Source organism: Bubalus bubalis, chromosome 19, assembly GCF_019923935.1.
Source record: "Bubalus bubalis isolate 160015118507 breed Murrah chromosome 19, NDDB_SH_1, whole genome shotgun sequence".
Classification (NCBI taxonomy): domain Eukaryota; kingdom Metazoa; phylum Chordata; class Mammalia; order Artiodactyla; family Bovidae; genus Bubalus; species Bubalus bubalis.
Genome location: NC_059175.1, coordinates 1,813,448 through 1,828,926, shown reverse-complemented (window position 1 = coordinate 1,828,926; position 15,479 = coordinate 1,813,448). Strand labels below are relative to the sequence as shown.

At 53.4% G+C, this 15,479-nt stretch overlaps 1 protein-coding gene across 3 annotated transcripts in view; it reads right to left on the bottom strand.

The window, feature by feature from the left end:
- Positions 1–6,965: 6,965 nt before the first annotated feature.
- Positions 6,966–15,479, bottom strand: part of DOCK2 (dedicator of cytokinesis 2) — a 457,833-nt gene continuing 449,319 nt past the window's right edge. Inside the window, exons 48-52 of one of the 3 annotated variants that reach the window (XM_006075524.4) lie at positions 12,473–12,600; positions 11,309–11,480; positions 10,140–10,260; positions 8,497–8,639; positions 6,966–7,535 (exon numbers count right to left, since the gene is read on the bottom strand). In XM_006075524.4, the coding sequence (XP_006075586.3) occupies positions 7,473–7,535; positions 8,497–8,639; positions 10,140–10,260; positions 11,309–11,480; positions 12,473–12,600 (627 nt within the window). In that variant the 3' untranslated portion in view covers positions 6,966–7,472. The other 2 variants (XM_025270819.3, XM_025270818.3) reach the window with 2 other exon arrangements.

The window sequence follows — 15,479 nt, the reverse complement described above, 5'->3', positions numbered from 1 at the left end:
CCCCGAGGCACGTGACAAGGTCACGGTTGAGCTGGGTTTGGACCCTGTCTCCCAACCCCTTAGTCCACCCTTTGCCCGTTGCTGCATCTCCTTCCTTAGAGGTGTTTTTGAGGAACACTCACCTGAGCCTCCCCTCGCACCTGCGCCCCAGTTCCTTTCCCAGGAGATCAGAGAAAGACGGGCATGTCACAAGGCCTCCCCCACACAGAGGCGCCCACCCAGGCGTCCAGCGGCCAAGGAGCCCAGCCCCTCACGCCCTCCCGTACCTCCCCACGGGGCCAGGCCTTGAGGCCTGGGGCACTCAGCCCAGCCCCGGAGTCCTCACGCAGGACTCCACAAGCGCGGCCTCAGCCCTCAGGGGGTACCGGGAGCTGCCTGTAGGAGCCCGGGGGGTTTGGGGGCTACATCTGGGAAGCCCCCATCAACCCGTCCCAGGGCTTCTGGGGAAAGAGTCAAGCATCTCTATAAACAGTGGTCCTTTTGAAGATGAAATTATTTTAGGCTTTTTGAGTTTTCCCAGAGGCGGAAATCCAAGCCTGAGAAGATATGGCCGCCCTGCTTCAGGGAAAACAGTAAAAGGCTGGACAGGCAGGGCCTGAACCAGCCAGGGATGCGGAGCTGCCGTTTGCACGTTGTGACTTATTTGCATATTACATATCCAGAGGGAGGCCATGTATTCTGAACCCCAGATTGAGATACCTGGGACAAGGCAATAGGACATGAAAAAAGGGCTGGGTTCAAATCCCTAAGTTGCTGTTTGTTAACTGGGTGATCTTGACTACGTTTCTTGAACTCCCAAGGCCTCAGTTTGCTTCTATTAAATGGAGCTGCACATAGAACCTGCCTCATGTGGATTTTGCATGCAAGACGATGTGATATGTGTGTGTGTGTGTGCGCGCGCGCGCATTATCTGCCCAGGACGCGGCGGCACTGCGCTGAAGGGGACGGTGATGTGCGCCCCTGGTAGCAGAGGACGGCTCTGACAGCAAGGCTGAGCAGGGTCCGCCCTCTCCAGTCAGGGTTTTCCCACCGGCTCTCCCCTTGGGCAAACCTGGACACTGAGGGCAGCGCCGTGGGAGGGGGAAGGCCTCCTCCCTTCTGGAGCACGCACTCAGCCGTCAGCCACGTGCTCTGGGGGCCGGGAGCCCACACGGGCCCAGAGCCGGCAGGAAGTGCGGACGTGCACAGGCCCCACCCACCGGGGACACCACCTCTGGCCTTGACCTTCAGGGGGCAGAGGAACGTGAGGAAACAGGCCAAGCAGGGTGAATAACCGGAGGCCCAGGAGGCAGGGGGATCTGAACCTGGAGCACAGGGCCGGAAAGGGAGCAGGAAGCTCAGGCTCCAGAGCCAGACTTCTGGGTCTCAATCCTGACGCCCCTCCTTAGGCACGGTAATATCTCAGAGAGCAGCCTATTGTTCTGGGCCTCAGTGTCCTCATCTGCAAAGTGGGGAAAGGCAACCCCCCCCCCCCCCCCCCCCCAGTGTTGTTACGAGGACTGCGTGCCGGGCACATAGCACACGCTCGATGAATGTGAGCGCTTGTCAGGGGCTCGGGAGCCTGAGGGTGAGGGGAGAGGCCCGTGGTCCAGCAGCTGGAACTGCACGGCCCTCAGCCCGTGGACTTCCCTACCTCCTCTGGATTCCTCTTTCACAGGCTTGGCTGCTAGGGCTCTGCTCCTGTCTGCACATAAAACAACAGTTCCGGAGTTCCAGGGTTTCTGGGAGCCTGACAGGGTGAGGATTGGTCAGGATGGGGAGTGGGCTTCCAGCCTAAACTCTGTGCTACAGTTTCCTCATCTATAAATGGGGACAGGAGATCAGTTTTCTGCCAGGGCAATGAGCTGCTTTCTCTGGGCCTCCTGTCCCGTCCCGCAGCAGTTCACCAGCGCTGTGTCTCAGTGCACTTTGGGGTTTCCCATTGAGGGCTCTGGTTCTGGTGAGCGTGAGGCTGGAGAAACATGGGCCAACACCGCCCTCTGGTGGCCATCTATTTAAAAGCAGGGAGCCGAGTGCAGAGACTGGGTGACCTATCGGGTCAATGGCCCAGGGTTTCTGAGCCCTTTAAATAAAGAAAACGGTTCACAGGATCAGCAGCAGCTTCATGGAGGAATCATGCCCCCGACTCTGGAAAAAAACACTTTAAATCTACTGTGAAAGAAATAGAACTGGGGTGGCAATGGGGCAAAATGCCTTAGAAGGCAGCCCGGGGTAGGGTGAGGGGGCAGTTGGACTGATCTGGATTCAGATTTGCCTTCTCCAGTTATATTTTCTGAGTGCCTTGTTGTCGTTTAATTTTTGAGTCTCTGTTTGTACGAAAAATGAGCATAACCAGGGTTACCTCCCTCAAAGGGCTGTTGCAAGAACTGAATGAGATAATATAGGAAATGCCTCTCAAGGGATGCTTCGCAATACTAGTTCATTCTTTCACTTATTAGAAGACACTAACCAACTGTCTCCACAGCAGTAGCTCTGGGTGTGTGTGCAGGACACTGTCGGAGTTGCACAATGTGGAGGCTTACAACCTCCTGGTTTTCCCATCTCTATGCAGTGTCTGCAGTTTCAATTACTTATCATTTTAAAATCAGCTCTCACATTTATTTTTTTAGCTAAATTTAAAGAGCAGTTCCATATGATTTATGGGAATGGTTAATCAGAAATCAGTATCACTTGCCATAAATAAAATAGGGAGAATTGGCATTTTTTAGAGCTCACATCATGCTGGGCACAGCCTGAGTCCTTACCTTGTTATCTCATCCAGTCCTCACCACAATTTTTTGGGGGGGGGGGTGTTCTATAATTATCCCCATTTTATAGATGAGGAAACTGAGGCAGTACCAGCCTGAGCTTGCTCACTCTGCTAGGATGTGAGATCAGCAGGTCTTAGAGAGGTGATGAAACACACCAGCCAGGGACTTTTTCCTTGGAGAAGGCAAAAGTGTTGAAGAGAACTGAAAAGGGAGTGATTTTTCTCATCATGTGTGTGACAGGCAGAATAAGGACCCCTCCCCAATAATGATTTCCAAATCCCCAGAATCTGTGAATTCTTCCAAGATAAAAGGAACTTTACAGAAGGGATTAAGTGAGGACCACAGAGACTGATTGTCCTGGATGATCCAGGTGGGCCCAGTGTAATCAGAAGTGTTCTTCTAAGAGGGAGATAGGGGGAGATTTAATCACAGAGGAGGAGATGTACCAGTGGAATCAGAGACTGGAACCATCTGGCCACAAGCCGGGGAATGCATAAAGAATGCCTTGCCACCTTTAGAAGCTGGAAGAGGCAAAGAAACAGCCAGGGGAACCTCCACAAGGAACTAACTATCATCTTGTGTGTGTGTGTTAGTCACTTAGTCGTACCTGACTCTGCGACCGCATGGACTGTAGCCCACCAGGCTCCTCTGTCCATGGGATTCTCCAGGCAAGAATACTGGGGTGGGTAGCCATCCCCTTCTCCAGGGGATCTTCCAAACCCAGGGATGGAACCTGGGTCTCCTGCCTTGCAGGCAGATTCCTTGCCATCTGAGTCACCAGGGAGGCCTAACTCTCATTGTGATTTGACCCCAAGACTGGTTTAGGATTTCTGACCTCAAGAACAGTAGTAGACAAGTTTGTGTTGATTTAAGCCACTAAGCTTGTGACCGTTGGTGACACCAGCAGCAGGAAGCTAGTATAAAGGTATGGGAGGCTGCGGCCGCCTCCACTGAACATGCCCTCTTGTATCACCAGCGGCCTTTGCGATCCACCTGCAAACAGTCTTCTCAACAAGGAGTCCCCTCCCCCAATCCCTGGGGAAGGACACCAGTTGGGCAGCACGGCTCTGGCTGGGCTGGGTCACTCATTCCTTTTTCACTCAGGACTCTGTGGGCTCAGCTGGCCGCTCTAGGCCTGTTTCTCCATCTAGCAGATGGGGGCCAAAGCTGTGTCGTTTTCAAGGTCCTGCTCTGCAGGTCTCGCCTATGGGTCCCACCTATGGAGCTTATTAAAATGCACTCTTCCCAGGCCTGTGCCTGGGAAGAGGCTCTGACTTGTGAGGCCCAAGTGGTGCTGGGCATAGCCCTCTTAGGGAGCCCCAGTGCACACCCAGCTTAGGGAGCCAGTGGGCTAGGGATCAGGTCATGGCCTGCCTACTATCCTTTGGAATCATGCCAGTCGACAGCCTGCTCCTCGGAGCCCAAAACATAAAGTCTCCGCTCTGCCGTTTCCAAGCTGGGTGACGCAGGGCAAGTCCTTGTGCCTCTCTGGGCCTGTTTCCTTAACTTAAATTGAGACCGGTAATAGTCTATACTTCAGAGGGGGCTTGTGAGAGTCCAACAGTTACTAAGTGCAAATCGCCAAGAGCAGTGCCTGGCACATAGTAGGTACTCAAGTGTGTTGCCTCTCAAAATATCAGCTGCCCAGCCTGGCATTCCAGACCCAGCCCGCACCGGGATGAGCTCTCCCGTCCCACGGCCCCACGCCCCACCTCCTCTCCGCGCCGCCGCGCGGGTTGCGGCCACGTGACCGTCACGTGACTGCCGGCAGGTGCCTGTCTTTCCTGCTCTCCGTGTGGACCGCTCTGCCTCTCTCTCACCCCGCCTGGCAGACGGCCTCCACTGCTGGGCCCTCGCACCTGGCACGCTTTGCGGTGGTGCCCAGCGTGCCGCCTGACTTCCCTGGGGGCCCACAGCCTCTCGAGGGAGGGGATGGAGCTTTCTCCAGAGCTTTGGACCAAGCACGTCACACTCGTGGCGGGGAGAACAGGCGTGAGTGCTGCCGCAGCAGGGACTCTCCCACATGTCCCTGTAAATCAGAAATCAGCTCGCACATTTCTTTTAACTTAATGAATTTATTTTAAAGATCAAGAATCAGTCTGCCAATGCAGGTGACATGGGTTTGATCACTGGTCCAGGAAGATCCCACATGTTGTGGGGCAGCTAAGCCCGCGGGCCACAACTGCCGAGCCCGCAGGCCCTCGCATGCACTTCCCAGTCCATTTCCTAGCACGCCCTAGCGTCCACCCAAAACAACAGACGCCACCGCACCTACAGGGTAGCTCCCTCTTGCCGCAACTAGAGAAAACCTGCTTGCAGCGATGAAGACCCAGCACAGTGAAAAATAAATAATTAAAAAAAAAAGAAAGAAATCAGTTGATGCCTGTGTGGCTGGCCCGGGGATCACCGGCTCTCATCTCTTTGTCCCAAGGTCAGGGTCAGGGTCAGTATGCTTACTCAGGGTCCAGGTGGATGGGTCTTCATGTGACCCACTCTGACGGCAGATCCTAAGACCCCTGGAAACTACACCTGCTCAAGAGTAAATGTGCTCACTTAACAAAACTAGGCAATACCTGTTCATGGAAATCTAATGCTGTCCCAAGTATTAGTTTGGTGTAATTTTACATTGGTGTAAATTTTAGATTAGATTTTTTAATTACATGTAACACCAAATATGTTATTTGTGTTTAATTTTAAACTCTTTTTAAACTCTGTGTGAATTTGGGGAGTCTGCCACTGGGACATATTTTTCATAAAAGCTACTTCCTTTCCCCCCAATTTTATAAATAGTAAAAAATAACCAAATCCAACTATCTTAAGAATTTTCCCATTAAAGTCATTAAGAATTAAGTCTAAGAAAAACAGTATGGTTCATTGTGCTTATTATTATAAGAGTTTGGGTTAACAGCTAGTTATGATAAGGGTTATTTATTATGAACCGCTCAGTGAACAGCAGACATTAATATTTTATGGAAGTCGTCTTCATGGTACCAGCTCTTGCCTCTCCTGCACTCAGTCCTGACCTCCCTGCCCCACCTGTCACAGGGGACGAATACTTTACCACAAACGCCTCTGTCCCTCACCTAACGTACTCTTCCTTCCTGAGTCCGCCTCTGGCAAAATCCTATGAAAAACTGGTGTTGGGGCTGGTCCTTGTCTCCCTGGAAACCCTTGTTATCACACCCTGAAATGTCTCTCATCCTGGGTCTCACCGCTCCAAGGGTCTTCCTCTACACAGTGTCTAAGTTTCTCCACCTGCCACTCATAGGCCGTGAAGCCATGAAGATGCTCAGGCTGGCCCAGTTCCTCAGCTCCTCAGGGACCCTCCTCTGCTCACATGCACTCCCCTGCCCCTTTGCAAGGTGAATCCAGCCCGATTCCAGACCTCTGGGTGCTGTTTCCTCACCTCAGGGCGCTCACGGTGCAGCCCGACCCCTCATTACCACGAGGACAGAACTCACTGGAGGCCTTGTTGAGCAGAGAGTAGAAGCTGGACCAGGCAACAGGGCGGGGCTTGGAGAGGGGAGGTGGTGGCTGCCGGAAAGGACGGGGGTGGACACGGGCGACAGCTGGCCTAGGCGTGCCGGCGCCCAAGATGCAGCACCGGGTAAAAGCCAACTTCTGGCCCAGCTGCCGGTGTATCTATTCATTCATTCAGTTGTGTATCTTTGGCAGTGTTGGGGCCTAGCTGCAGTGTGCAGGATCTTTTGTTGTGGTGCATGACCTTCTCCCTGGTTGAGGCGCCCAAGCTGAGTAATTGCATCCTGTGGGCTTAGCTGCCCCATGGCACGTGGGATCTTAGTTCCCCAACCAGGGATTCAACACGCATCCCCTGCATTGGAAGTCAGACTCAACCACTGGACCACCAGGGAAGTCCCCAGATACTGGTGTGATCCCTCCTGTTCCATGTACCAAGTGTGTGGTCTTAGCTCACATCATGTCTCTGTGCCTTGGTTTCTCCATCTAGGTAATAACATAAAGTACAAAACCATTAACCAAAAATAAAATAATATTTAAATGAACTGAATTCTTGGAGAAGATTCCTGGGGGTGGTTTGAGCTAGGCAGGCAGATTTTCATTGGGATGGGTGAGAGCCAGGTTTCATAACATCACTGGAGGCCCTGGGCCTGCCTGTCTCCTAAGCATCCCCAGGTGCTCCTAGTCCAGTCCTGGGCCTGAGGCGTTCGGTTGATGGATCTATGTACTGAGGCTTGCTTGAATCACCGCATCATTTTTATTGTCAGTAAGAAACAGCAACACTTTGGAGATGGTCAGCTAGAAAAGAGACTGGTTATATTAAAAATATAAAGTACAAAACTGTTAACCAAAAATAAAAGAATATTTAAGAGCTGTTCTGTTAAGTGCTAGGACTTAGAAAATGAAACACACACTCAAAAATATAGCTCCTTATATCTAATAAACTGGGCTGTAAAAACACGTGCCCAGGATGATGTGGAGACATTCTGGGAGAAGGCATCCTTGGTGGTTGCTTGTGTGGCTAAGAATCCAAACGGGCCATCGTCACCCAGCACCTGGGTACGTGGCCCTGGCGATGCTGCATCCGTCACCACTGCAGTGGGGCCCGAGCAGCCGGGCTCTCTGAGTGCAGGCCACTGGTGGACGGGCTCCCCACTCTTTGAGGCATCAACGTCCCACCACCTGTCTCCGACTCTAGAGGCCCCCATCCCTGACTCCCCAGGCATGGCCGTGGTCAGCAGCATCTCACAGGTCGGTGGACGTGGAGTCGGAGGTCGGCTTGCCTTCTTCTGTAGGTTTGCCAGCCAGCTGCATGGGAGAAGAGGATAAACAGACTCAGCCCGAGACAGGGTTCCCATGAGCCCCAAAGCAGGGCTCCTCGTCCCCCTCAGAAGGGCCCCTGACCTGACCCCTGCCAGAGCCCATTGGGCCTGAGCGGCTGTGACCTTGGTTGACGTGACAGAAAGGCTGGGCCCTGCAGTGGTGAGAGCACAGGCTTTGCTGGTTCTGGGACCACGTGAACTTGGGCGGGTTGCTTCCCCAACTTCGTGCGCCTGATGAGGCCCTCAAAGGCACAGAGGAAGGTCAAATGGATCACGTTTGGAAAGGGCCTAGCCTGGGGCCTGCTCCATGCACACTCACAGGGGACGTGCGATTACTACAGCCACAGAGTCTGGCTTTAATGGATGCTGAGGATCAAACTGCTGGGGTGCCTTCCTGCATCTGGAGCAGACTGACGCAACAATGGGGGAAGGGACTTGAGAAGTCAGGGTTTGGAAACTAACTTTGAAATAGTAGGATTCTGCAATGTAAGTTGAATAGGACAGTTCTTCCAAAAGAATGAAAAAGCACTCTTAGCTGCCCAGGACAGCTGGCTGCCGTGGCTCGGACAGGAGCAACACAGGATAACTCAGGCAAAGGACAGTTCCAGGTCCTGAGTTCCCAGGAGCCCAGCACTGCCTCTGACACATTCCTGCGGCCCCGCGGGGCCCACCCTGCTCAGGGACGCCCTCTGGAGCCCACAAGGGGAACTGCACTCTGGGCCTTTCTGGTCTCTGTCCCCACCCTGGGGGCCCTGCCCCCTCCCTGGAGGGGCCCCCGGGTGTAGCACACACATACTCCACGCAGGTCCCCCCCTCCCTGGAGGGGCCCCCGGGTGTAGCACACGCACACGCGCCCCACGCAGGGCCCCGTCTCCTCCTCTGTCCTCGTAGCCCTCTTAACTTCCTCCTCCCGCCCCCCTGCCTTCCTCCCACAGTCCGGGGCTCACCATTGTCTTGAAGAACTGGTTCACTTTCTTCCTCTTGAGCGTCTTCTTGTCGCCGTCTGACAGCGGGAGGAAGGTCTGGCTGAGGCGGGGGGATGCGTTGGCCTCGTCCATCCCAGGCATGCCGACCACCGAGAGCGTGAGGGCTGCAGGGGAGCCGAGAGCCGCCGTGAGGAGTGGGTGCAAGGAGCGCGAACGGGGTGGATGGCAGCCAAGGGGGGCAGAGACAGGGTCCCGGGGAGCCGGCCGCGGGGCAGGCAGGAAGCCATGAGCATCCGCCAGGGCCGCGGAGGCCATCCGGCCGCTTCGCGGAGCCCTGCCTGGCCCCGCAGACAAGGGCCTGCATCCTGGTTCCATCAAGGCCTCATCCAAGGGCTTCTGGGCTGGAAACAGGGGCCCAGGGCTGGGGTGGGGGGCGGCACCGGGGCCCTCACTTCTTCATGAGCAGGGCCTTTTGCCCACGTCAGGGAGACAGTATTGGCCCACGCCTGTCTTCCGACCGAGAACAGAGCTCCCTGGGGGGAGAGCCTCTCCAATCAAGGTGTCATCCGGTGGTTAAAGCTCCTCAGCTTGGAGTCACAAAGGCTGCTCTGATCCTGGGCTTTGGCCTTGGGAATGTGGGGGTAAGAGCACAGAGCTCAAGGGAGCTGTAGGCCTGCTGAGGGGACAAGAGTGAAACGACTGCGGGGGCATGCTGCCCAGGCGCTGGGCACTGGTGGGGGCACCGTTCCTGGGCAGCCACTACTCAGGAGCTGGCATTCTACAAGCCTCAGTGTCCTCATCCATACAGTGGGGCTAAGCACACGGTGTCTGTCACAGGTTTGAGAGGAGGCTTAAAGCAGCGCTTCCCAACCTTTTTGGCACCAGACACCAGTTTCATGGGAGACACTTTTTGCATGGAGTGTTCGGGGGGAATTGTTCAGGTAGTAACGCGAGCGATGAGAGGCGGCAGATGAAGCTTTGCTCGCTTGCCTGCCGCTGACCTCCCACTTGCGGCCTGTTTGTAACAGGCTGCAGACTGCTTGGGGCTTGGGGACCCTTGGCTGAAATGAAACAATGAAGGAGGAGCATTTGGCATGGAGCCTGGCACAGAGCGGCTGACACTTGAGACTCGCCACGTGCCAGATAGAGTGCTCTTGATCTGGCCGCATCCCCAGTTAGGGCCCCGGGTTCCCATGTGTGACTCAGCAAAGGCCTTCTATATGCTGCTGATGTCCTCACCAGACAGCGAATGAGTGATGGGGGAAACAAGCATCCGTGCATCGGACCCTCTGCAACTGTAAGATGTGATGGCAAGTTTTGTAAGTTCTGGAAATAGCCTTCCAGGCCCCAAAAGGAATTGCCGGACTGAAAGACTTACCAGGGGCAGACTTCCAGTCCCTGGAAGGGCCTGGTTAACTGAGAACCCAGGCCTACCTGGTGTGACATCTGGAGTCTCACTGAATCCTGAGGTCCAGAGTGACGGCAACCTCTCCCCGCTGCCCCCAGCCCTGGGCAGGGCCTGTTGGCATGGCTTCACCCACCAGTGTACCATGAGCAGGGCCGCTTCCTCCGGAGTGCTTAGCGCTCTTTGCTCTGTAGTTGTGGCTCCCACCCATCCTCACCCGGCACCTCTATACCCCCGTGCTGGCGGTGGAGGCACATACCTGGGATGGTAGGCATGGACTGACTGGCAAAGCTCATCTGAGAGAGGATGGACGCTCTGGGGGCGACGGCCACATGCTCCGAAAGGTTGGTGTCACTCATGAACTCGTGCTTTCTGGAGAGCTGGACGAATACATCATGCACACACGCACGCACACACACACACCACAGAGGCTAAGCATGAGGCAGCTCCAGGCTCTGAAAAACCAGTGTTAAGGGACTGGCATGGCTTCTACAGACTCGGCCTGAAGTCCCTCTGTTCTGTTTTGCATCACTCTGTGTCAATCTACGCCACAGGCTGCATACTTCTCAAGTGTGGTGGTACATACAGTTACATACTGACATATGTACATATAAACTATACATATGTTCCTGTACATATCAACTATACAACTGTGCTGAGCATTCATCTAGACTCCTGTGTGAATGACACCCCCTGGAATTGTGAATGCTGCCTTACTTCCAGCCTTCTCCCCCTGGCAAGAATAGTCTCTGAGGCCTACTGGGAAGTTTGGGGAAGATTCTTTCATCACTGGAAGGGATCTCAGCTGGTCCCTTGCCCTTTCGTCTGGCAGCCCTCCCTTACCAGGACGCTAAATCCGTCTTCCTATTCCAGGCTCCCAGAATGCCTTCAACAAACCTCTCTCTTGGGGGAAAGTTGGGGTTGAACCCAGGGCTGTCTGGCACTAAGTCTCATATTAAATAGTTATTAGTTTATAAGACAAAAACTCTCCAAGTCAGGGCAGTGAGAATTTCAGCTCTGCATGCTCAGCTGGGCTCTGGGTCCATGGGAGAAGCTTAGGAGAGACGTCACTGGTTGGACTGCCCTGCGGTTGGGGACAGAGGGCTGAGAGATAGAAATGCCTGGGCCAGCCTGGGAGGGTGACTCTCCCACACAGAGGTAGGCCAGGAGGCTACTCCCCAGCCTTGCAGAGTCCTGTGCGATGGTAGAAAGGACACAGTGACAGCCCGGGTCAAATTCCACTCTGTCACATTCAGGCTGCTGGGGCGCCAGCCAGCACTTCACCTCCCTGCCCCTCAGATGCCTCATCTGTAACCCCACCCAACTGTGAGGCTTGAGCAAGCCACATCTCAGAGCCCCAGCACTGTGCCAGACGTGCAGTGGAGAGCTGCCTGTGGCGTCAGAGAGGATCCTGCCCTGGCCACTCACCCGCTTCAGGTCCGACTCTGCTGATGGCTTCTCGTCTGCGAACACCACACTGCTCCTCTTGGCTCTCTTCTTGGACCTCCGCAGCTTGACCTCAGGCAGAGTGCTCCCTGGGGAGATGGGTTCCTCCTGCTCCACTTTTGGAGTCTTGGGAGGTGCCATTTCCAGGTCAAAGCTGAATGGCAAGAGGGACAGCAGGAGAGGCTGCAGTTAGAACTTACTGGAACTGTCTTGCAGGGACCCAGGCTGACTGACCTGTCATTATAGGGCCAAGGGGTAGATCAGCTCACATGGCAGAGTTTGGGGAGCTACTTAATTTGCAAACACTCAAAATACAGGGTAAAATAAAATGGAAGGCAGTGAGCCATAAGACTGGTGACAGGAAGATAAAACTGGTTAAAAATATGAACCTGGATTCCAGTCTATGCCACTCTTGAGCTGAATGACCTTGGGCAAATCACTCAATCTCTCTGAGGCATGACTGCCCTTTATTAAATGGGGGTGTTTGCAGCAACGTTACGGAGTAGCCAAGAGATGAGGCCCAGGAGCCCTTAGCACATTCTCCCAGAGTGCGCCATCACAGGATCTGTCAGCGCAGTAGCTGGGTTGCACTCTGAGTGGCTGAGCAGGGAGACCCGCACAGAGATACAGGGGAGGCAGGTACAGGAGGAGAAGCGGGGTGGGGGAGGGGAGGCAGGTACAGGAGGAGGAGCGGGGTGGGGGAGGGGAGGCAGGTACAGGAGGAGGAGCGGGGTGGGGGAGGGGAGGCAGGTACAGGAGGAGGAGCGGGGTGGGGGAGGGGAGGCAGGTACAGGAGGAGGAGCTGGGGGTAGTTGGGAGGGACGGAGCCCCTGCAGAAGGGAGCAGGCTGGCTGATGGAGACTGTCACACGCTGTGGCAAGTTCTGCGGGGCCCTCAGGAAAAGCCACATTCCTCTCCGGGTCTCAGCTGACCCCCTAGCAACGGCACTGAACCCTACAGGGTGGCTGGTAGAGTTCTGTTGAGACCCCAGGTGAGGAAAGGCTTTCAGAGAGTAGGGCAGGAAGGAGGAGAAGAAAGCCCTGGGGCAGAAAAGGCAGAGGCTGTGCTGGGGGCGGGGCTGGGGCAGGGGTGCAGGGGGCCGGGCTGGGGCAGGGGTGCAGGGGGCCGCCTGGGGCAGGCACTGACCTCTCGGAGGTGGCTTTGCTGGGCGTGCTGCAGTCGGAGTTCAGGGAAGCCATGGAGATGATGGACATCTGCCTGTAGGAGCGCAGCATGGACCGCGGCCTACCCACGCGCCTGTCCTCAAAGTCGGGCTGTGGGGGCAGGAGCAGGGAGCAGGGGGTTAGCAGGCAGGCCTGATGTTGGGGCGAGGCCCTGGGGTACCGGGCCCTCCACAGTCCTGCTGCCTTTCTCCTCCACCTGGGCGGGTGGAGCCATGGGGCAGGGCAGCACATGAGGAGAGAAACTTTCTGGCTGGTTGAGCCTCTGGGTGGTTGTATAAAGAGTTTGTTAGGCCTTTACTCCTGGTTCCTGAGAGGTGATGTCTAAATTCTTACAATTTCCCCTCTGACACGAATGTCTTTGTTTTCCACCCCTTTTCCACTGATGGGGAGACCCAGGATGGGGGCTGGCCAGACAGACCAACCTTGTGATTACAGGGCTGGTTCTCCAAGCCAGATAATATTAGCTCAGCATCTGGGGAGAGGAGGGGAACTGGAGATGGATTTCATGATTGATTCAATCATGCCTATGTAATGAAGCCCCAATAAAAACTCCAGACACTTAGGTTAAGGTGAGCTTTCCTGGCTAGTAATCATACATGGATGTCCCAGTAGGATAAATATTGACTATGCCAAAGCCCTTGACTGTGCGGATCACAACAAACTGTGGAAAATTCTTAAAGAGATGGGAATATCAGACCACCAATCTGCCTTCTGAGAAATCTGTATGCAGGTCAAGAAGCAACAGTTAGAACTGGACATGGAACAACAGACTGGTTCCAAACTGGGAAAGGAGTTCATCAAGGCTGTATATTGTCACCCTGCTTATTTAACTTATATGCAGAGTACATCATGAGAAATACCAGGCTGGATGAAGCACAAGCTGGAATCAAGATTGCCAGGAGAAACATCAATAACCTCAGATATGCAGATGATACCACCCTTATGGCAGAAAGTGAGGAAGAACTAAAGAGCCTCTTGATGAAAGTAAAAGAGGAGAGTGAAAAAGTTGGCTTAAAACTCAATATTCAGAAAACTAAGATCATGGCATCTGGTCCCATAACTTAATGGCAAATAGATGGAGAAACAATGGAAACAGCAAAAGACTTTATTTTGGGGGCTCCAAAATCACTGCAGATGGTGACTGCAGCCATGAAATTAAAAGACACTTGCTCCTTGGAAGAAAAGCTATGACCAACCTAGACAGCATATTCAAAAGCAGAGACATTACTTTGCCAACAAAGGTCTGTCTAGTCAAAGCTTTGGTTTTTCTAGTAGTCATGTATGGATGTGAGAGCTAGACTATGAAGAAAGCTGAGCGCCAAAGAATTGATGCTTTTGAACTGTGGTGTTGGAGAAGACTCTTGAGAGTCCCATGGATTGCATGGAGATCCAACCAGTCCATCCTAAAGGAGATCAGTCCTGAGTGTTCATTGGAAGGACTGATGCTGAAGCTGAAACTCCAATACTTTGGCTACCTGATGTGAAGAACTGACTCATTTGAAAAGACCCTGATGCTGGGAAAGATTGAAGGCAGAAGGAGAAGGGGACAATAGAGGATGAAATGGTTGGATGGCATCACCGAGTCAATGGACATGAGTTTGAGTAAGCTCGGGGAGTTGGTGATGGACAGTGAGGGCTGGCCTGCTGCACTCCGTGGGGTCGCAGAGTCAGACACGACTGAGCAACTGAACTGAATCCTGAGGACACAGAAATTATACACTGGGGACCCTCCCAGACCTCATCCTATGCTTCTCTTCATTTGGCTGGTCGTGACTTGTTTCCTTTATAAATAAAAACTGTAATTCTAAGTACAGTCATCCTTCAATATCCCTGACTCCTTAGGACACCAAAATCCAGGGCTGTTCAAGTCCCTTATATAAAATGGCATAGTCTTTGCATGTAACTTATGCATGCATGCGTGCATCGTAAGTCACTTCAGTTGTGTCTGACTCTTTGCAACCCTATGGACTGTAGCCCACCAGGCTCCTTGGTCCATGGGATTCTGCAGGAAAGAATACTGAAGTGGACTGCCATGTCCCTCTCCAAGTGAAAGTGAAAGTCGCTCAGTCGTATCCGACTCTTTGCAACCCCATGGATGTCCATGGAATTCTCTAGACCAGAATACTGGAGTGAGTAGCCTTTCCCTTCTCCAGGGGATCTTCCCAACCCAGGAATCGAACCCAGGTCTCTTGCATTGCAGGCGGATTCTTCACCAGCTGAGCCACAAGAGGGATCTTCCCAACCCAGGGATCGAACTGGCATCTCCTGTGTCTCCTGCATTGACAGGGGGGTTCTTTACCACTAGCAGCACTTGGGAAGCCCAGCTTATGCATTGATGCTGTTGTTTAGCCGCTGTCACGTCTGACTCTTTGCGACGCTGAACTGCAGCACACCAGGCTTCCCTGTCCTTCACCATCTCCCAGAGTTTGCTCAAACTCATGTCCATTGAGTTGATGATGTCATCCAACCATCTCATCCTCTGTCATCCCCTTATCCTCCTGCCCTCAGTCTTTTCTGGAATTAGGGTCTTTTCCAATGAGTTGGCTCTTCACATCCAGTGGCCAAAGTATTGGAGTTTCAGCTTCAGTAACAGTCCTTCCAATGAATATTCAGGGTTGATTTCCTTTAGGATTGACTGGTTTGATCTCCTTGCAGTCCAAGGGACTCTCAAGAGTCTTATTCAACACCACAGTTTGAAAGCATCAATTTTTGGTGCTCAGCCTTCTTTTTGGTCCAATTCTTATATCTGTACATGACTACTGGAAAAACCAGAGCTTTAACTAGATGGACCTTTGTTGGCAAAGTGATGTCTCTGCTTGTTAATACACTGTCTAGGTTGGTCATAACTTTTCTTCCAAGGAGCAAGTGTCTTTTAATTTCATGACTGCAGTCGCCCTCTGCGGTGATTTTGGAGCCCAAGAAAATAACATCTGTCACTGTTTCCATTGTTTCTCCATCTATTTGCCATG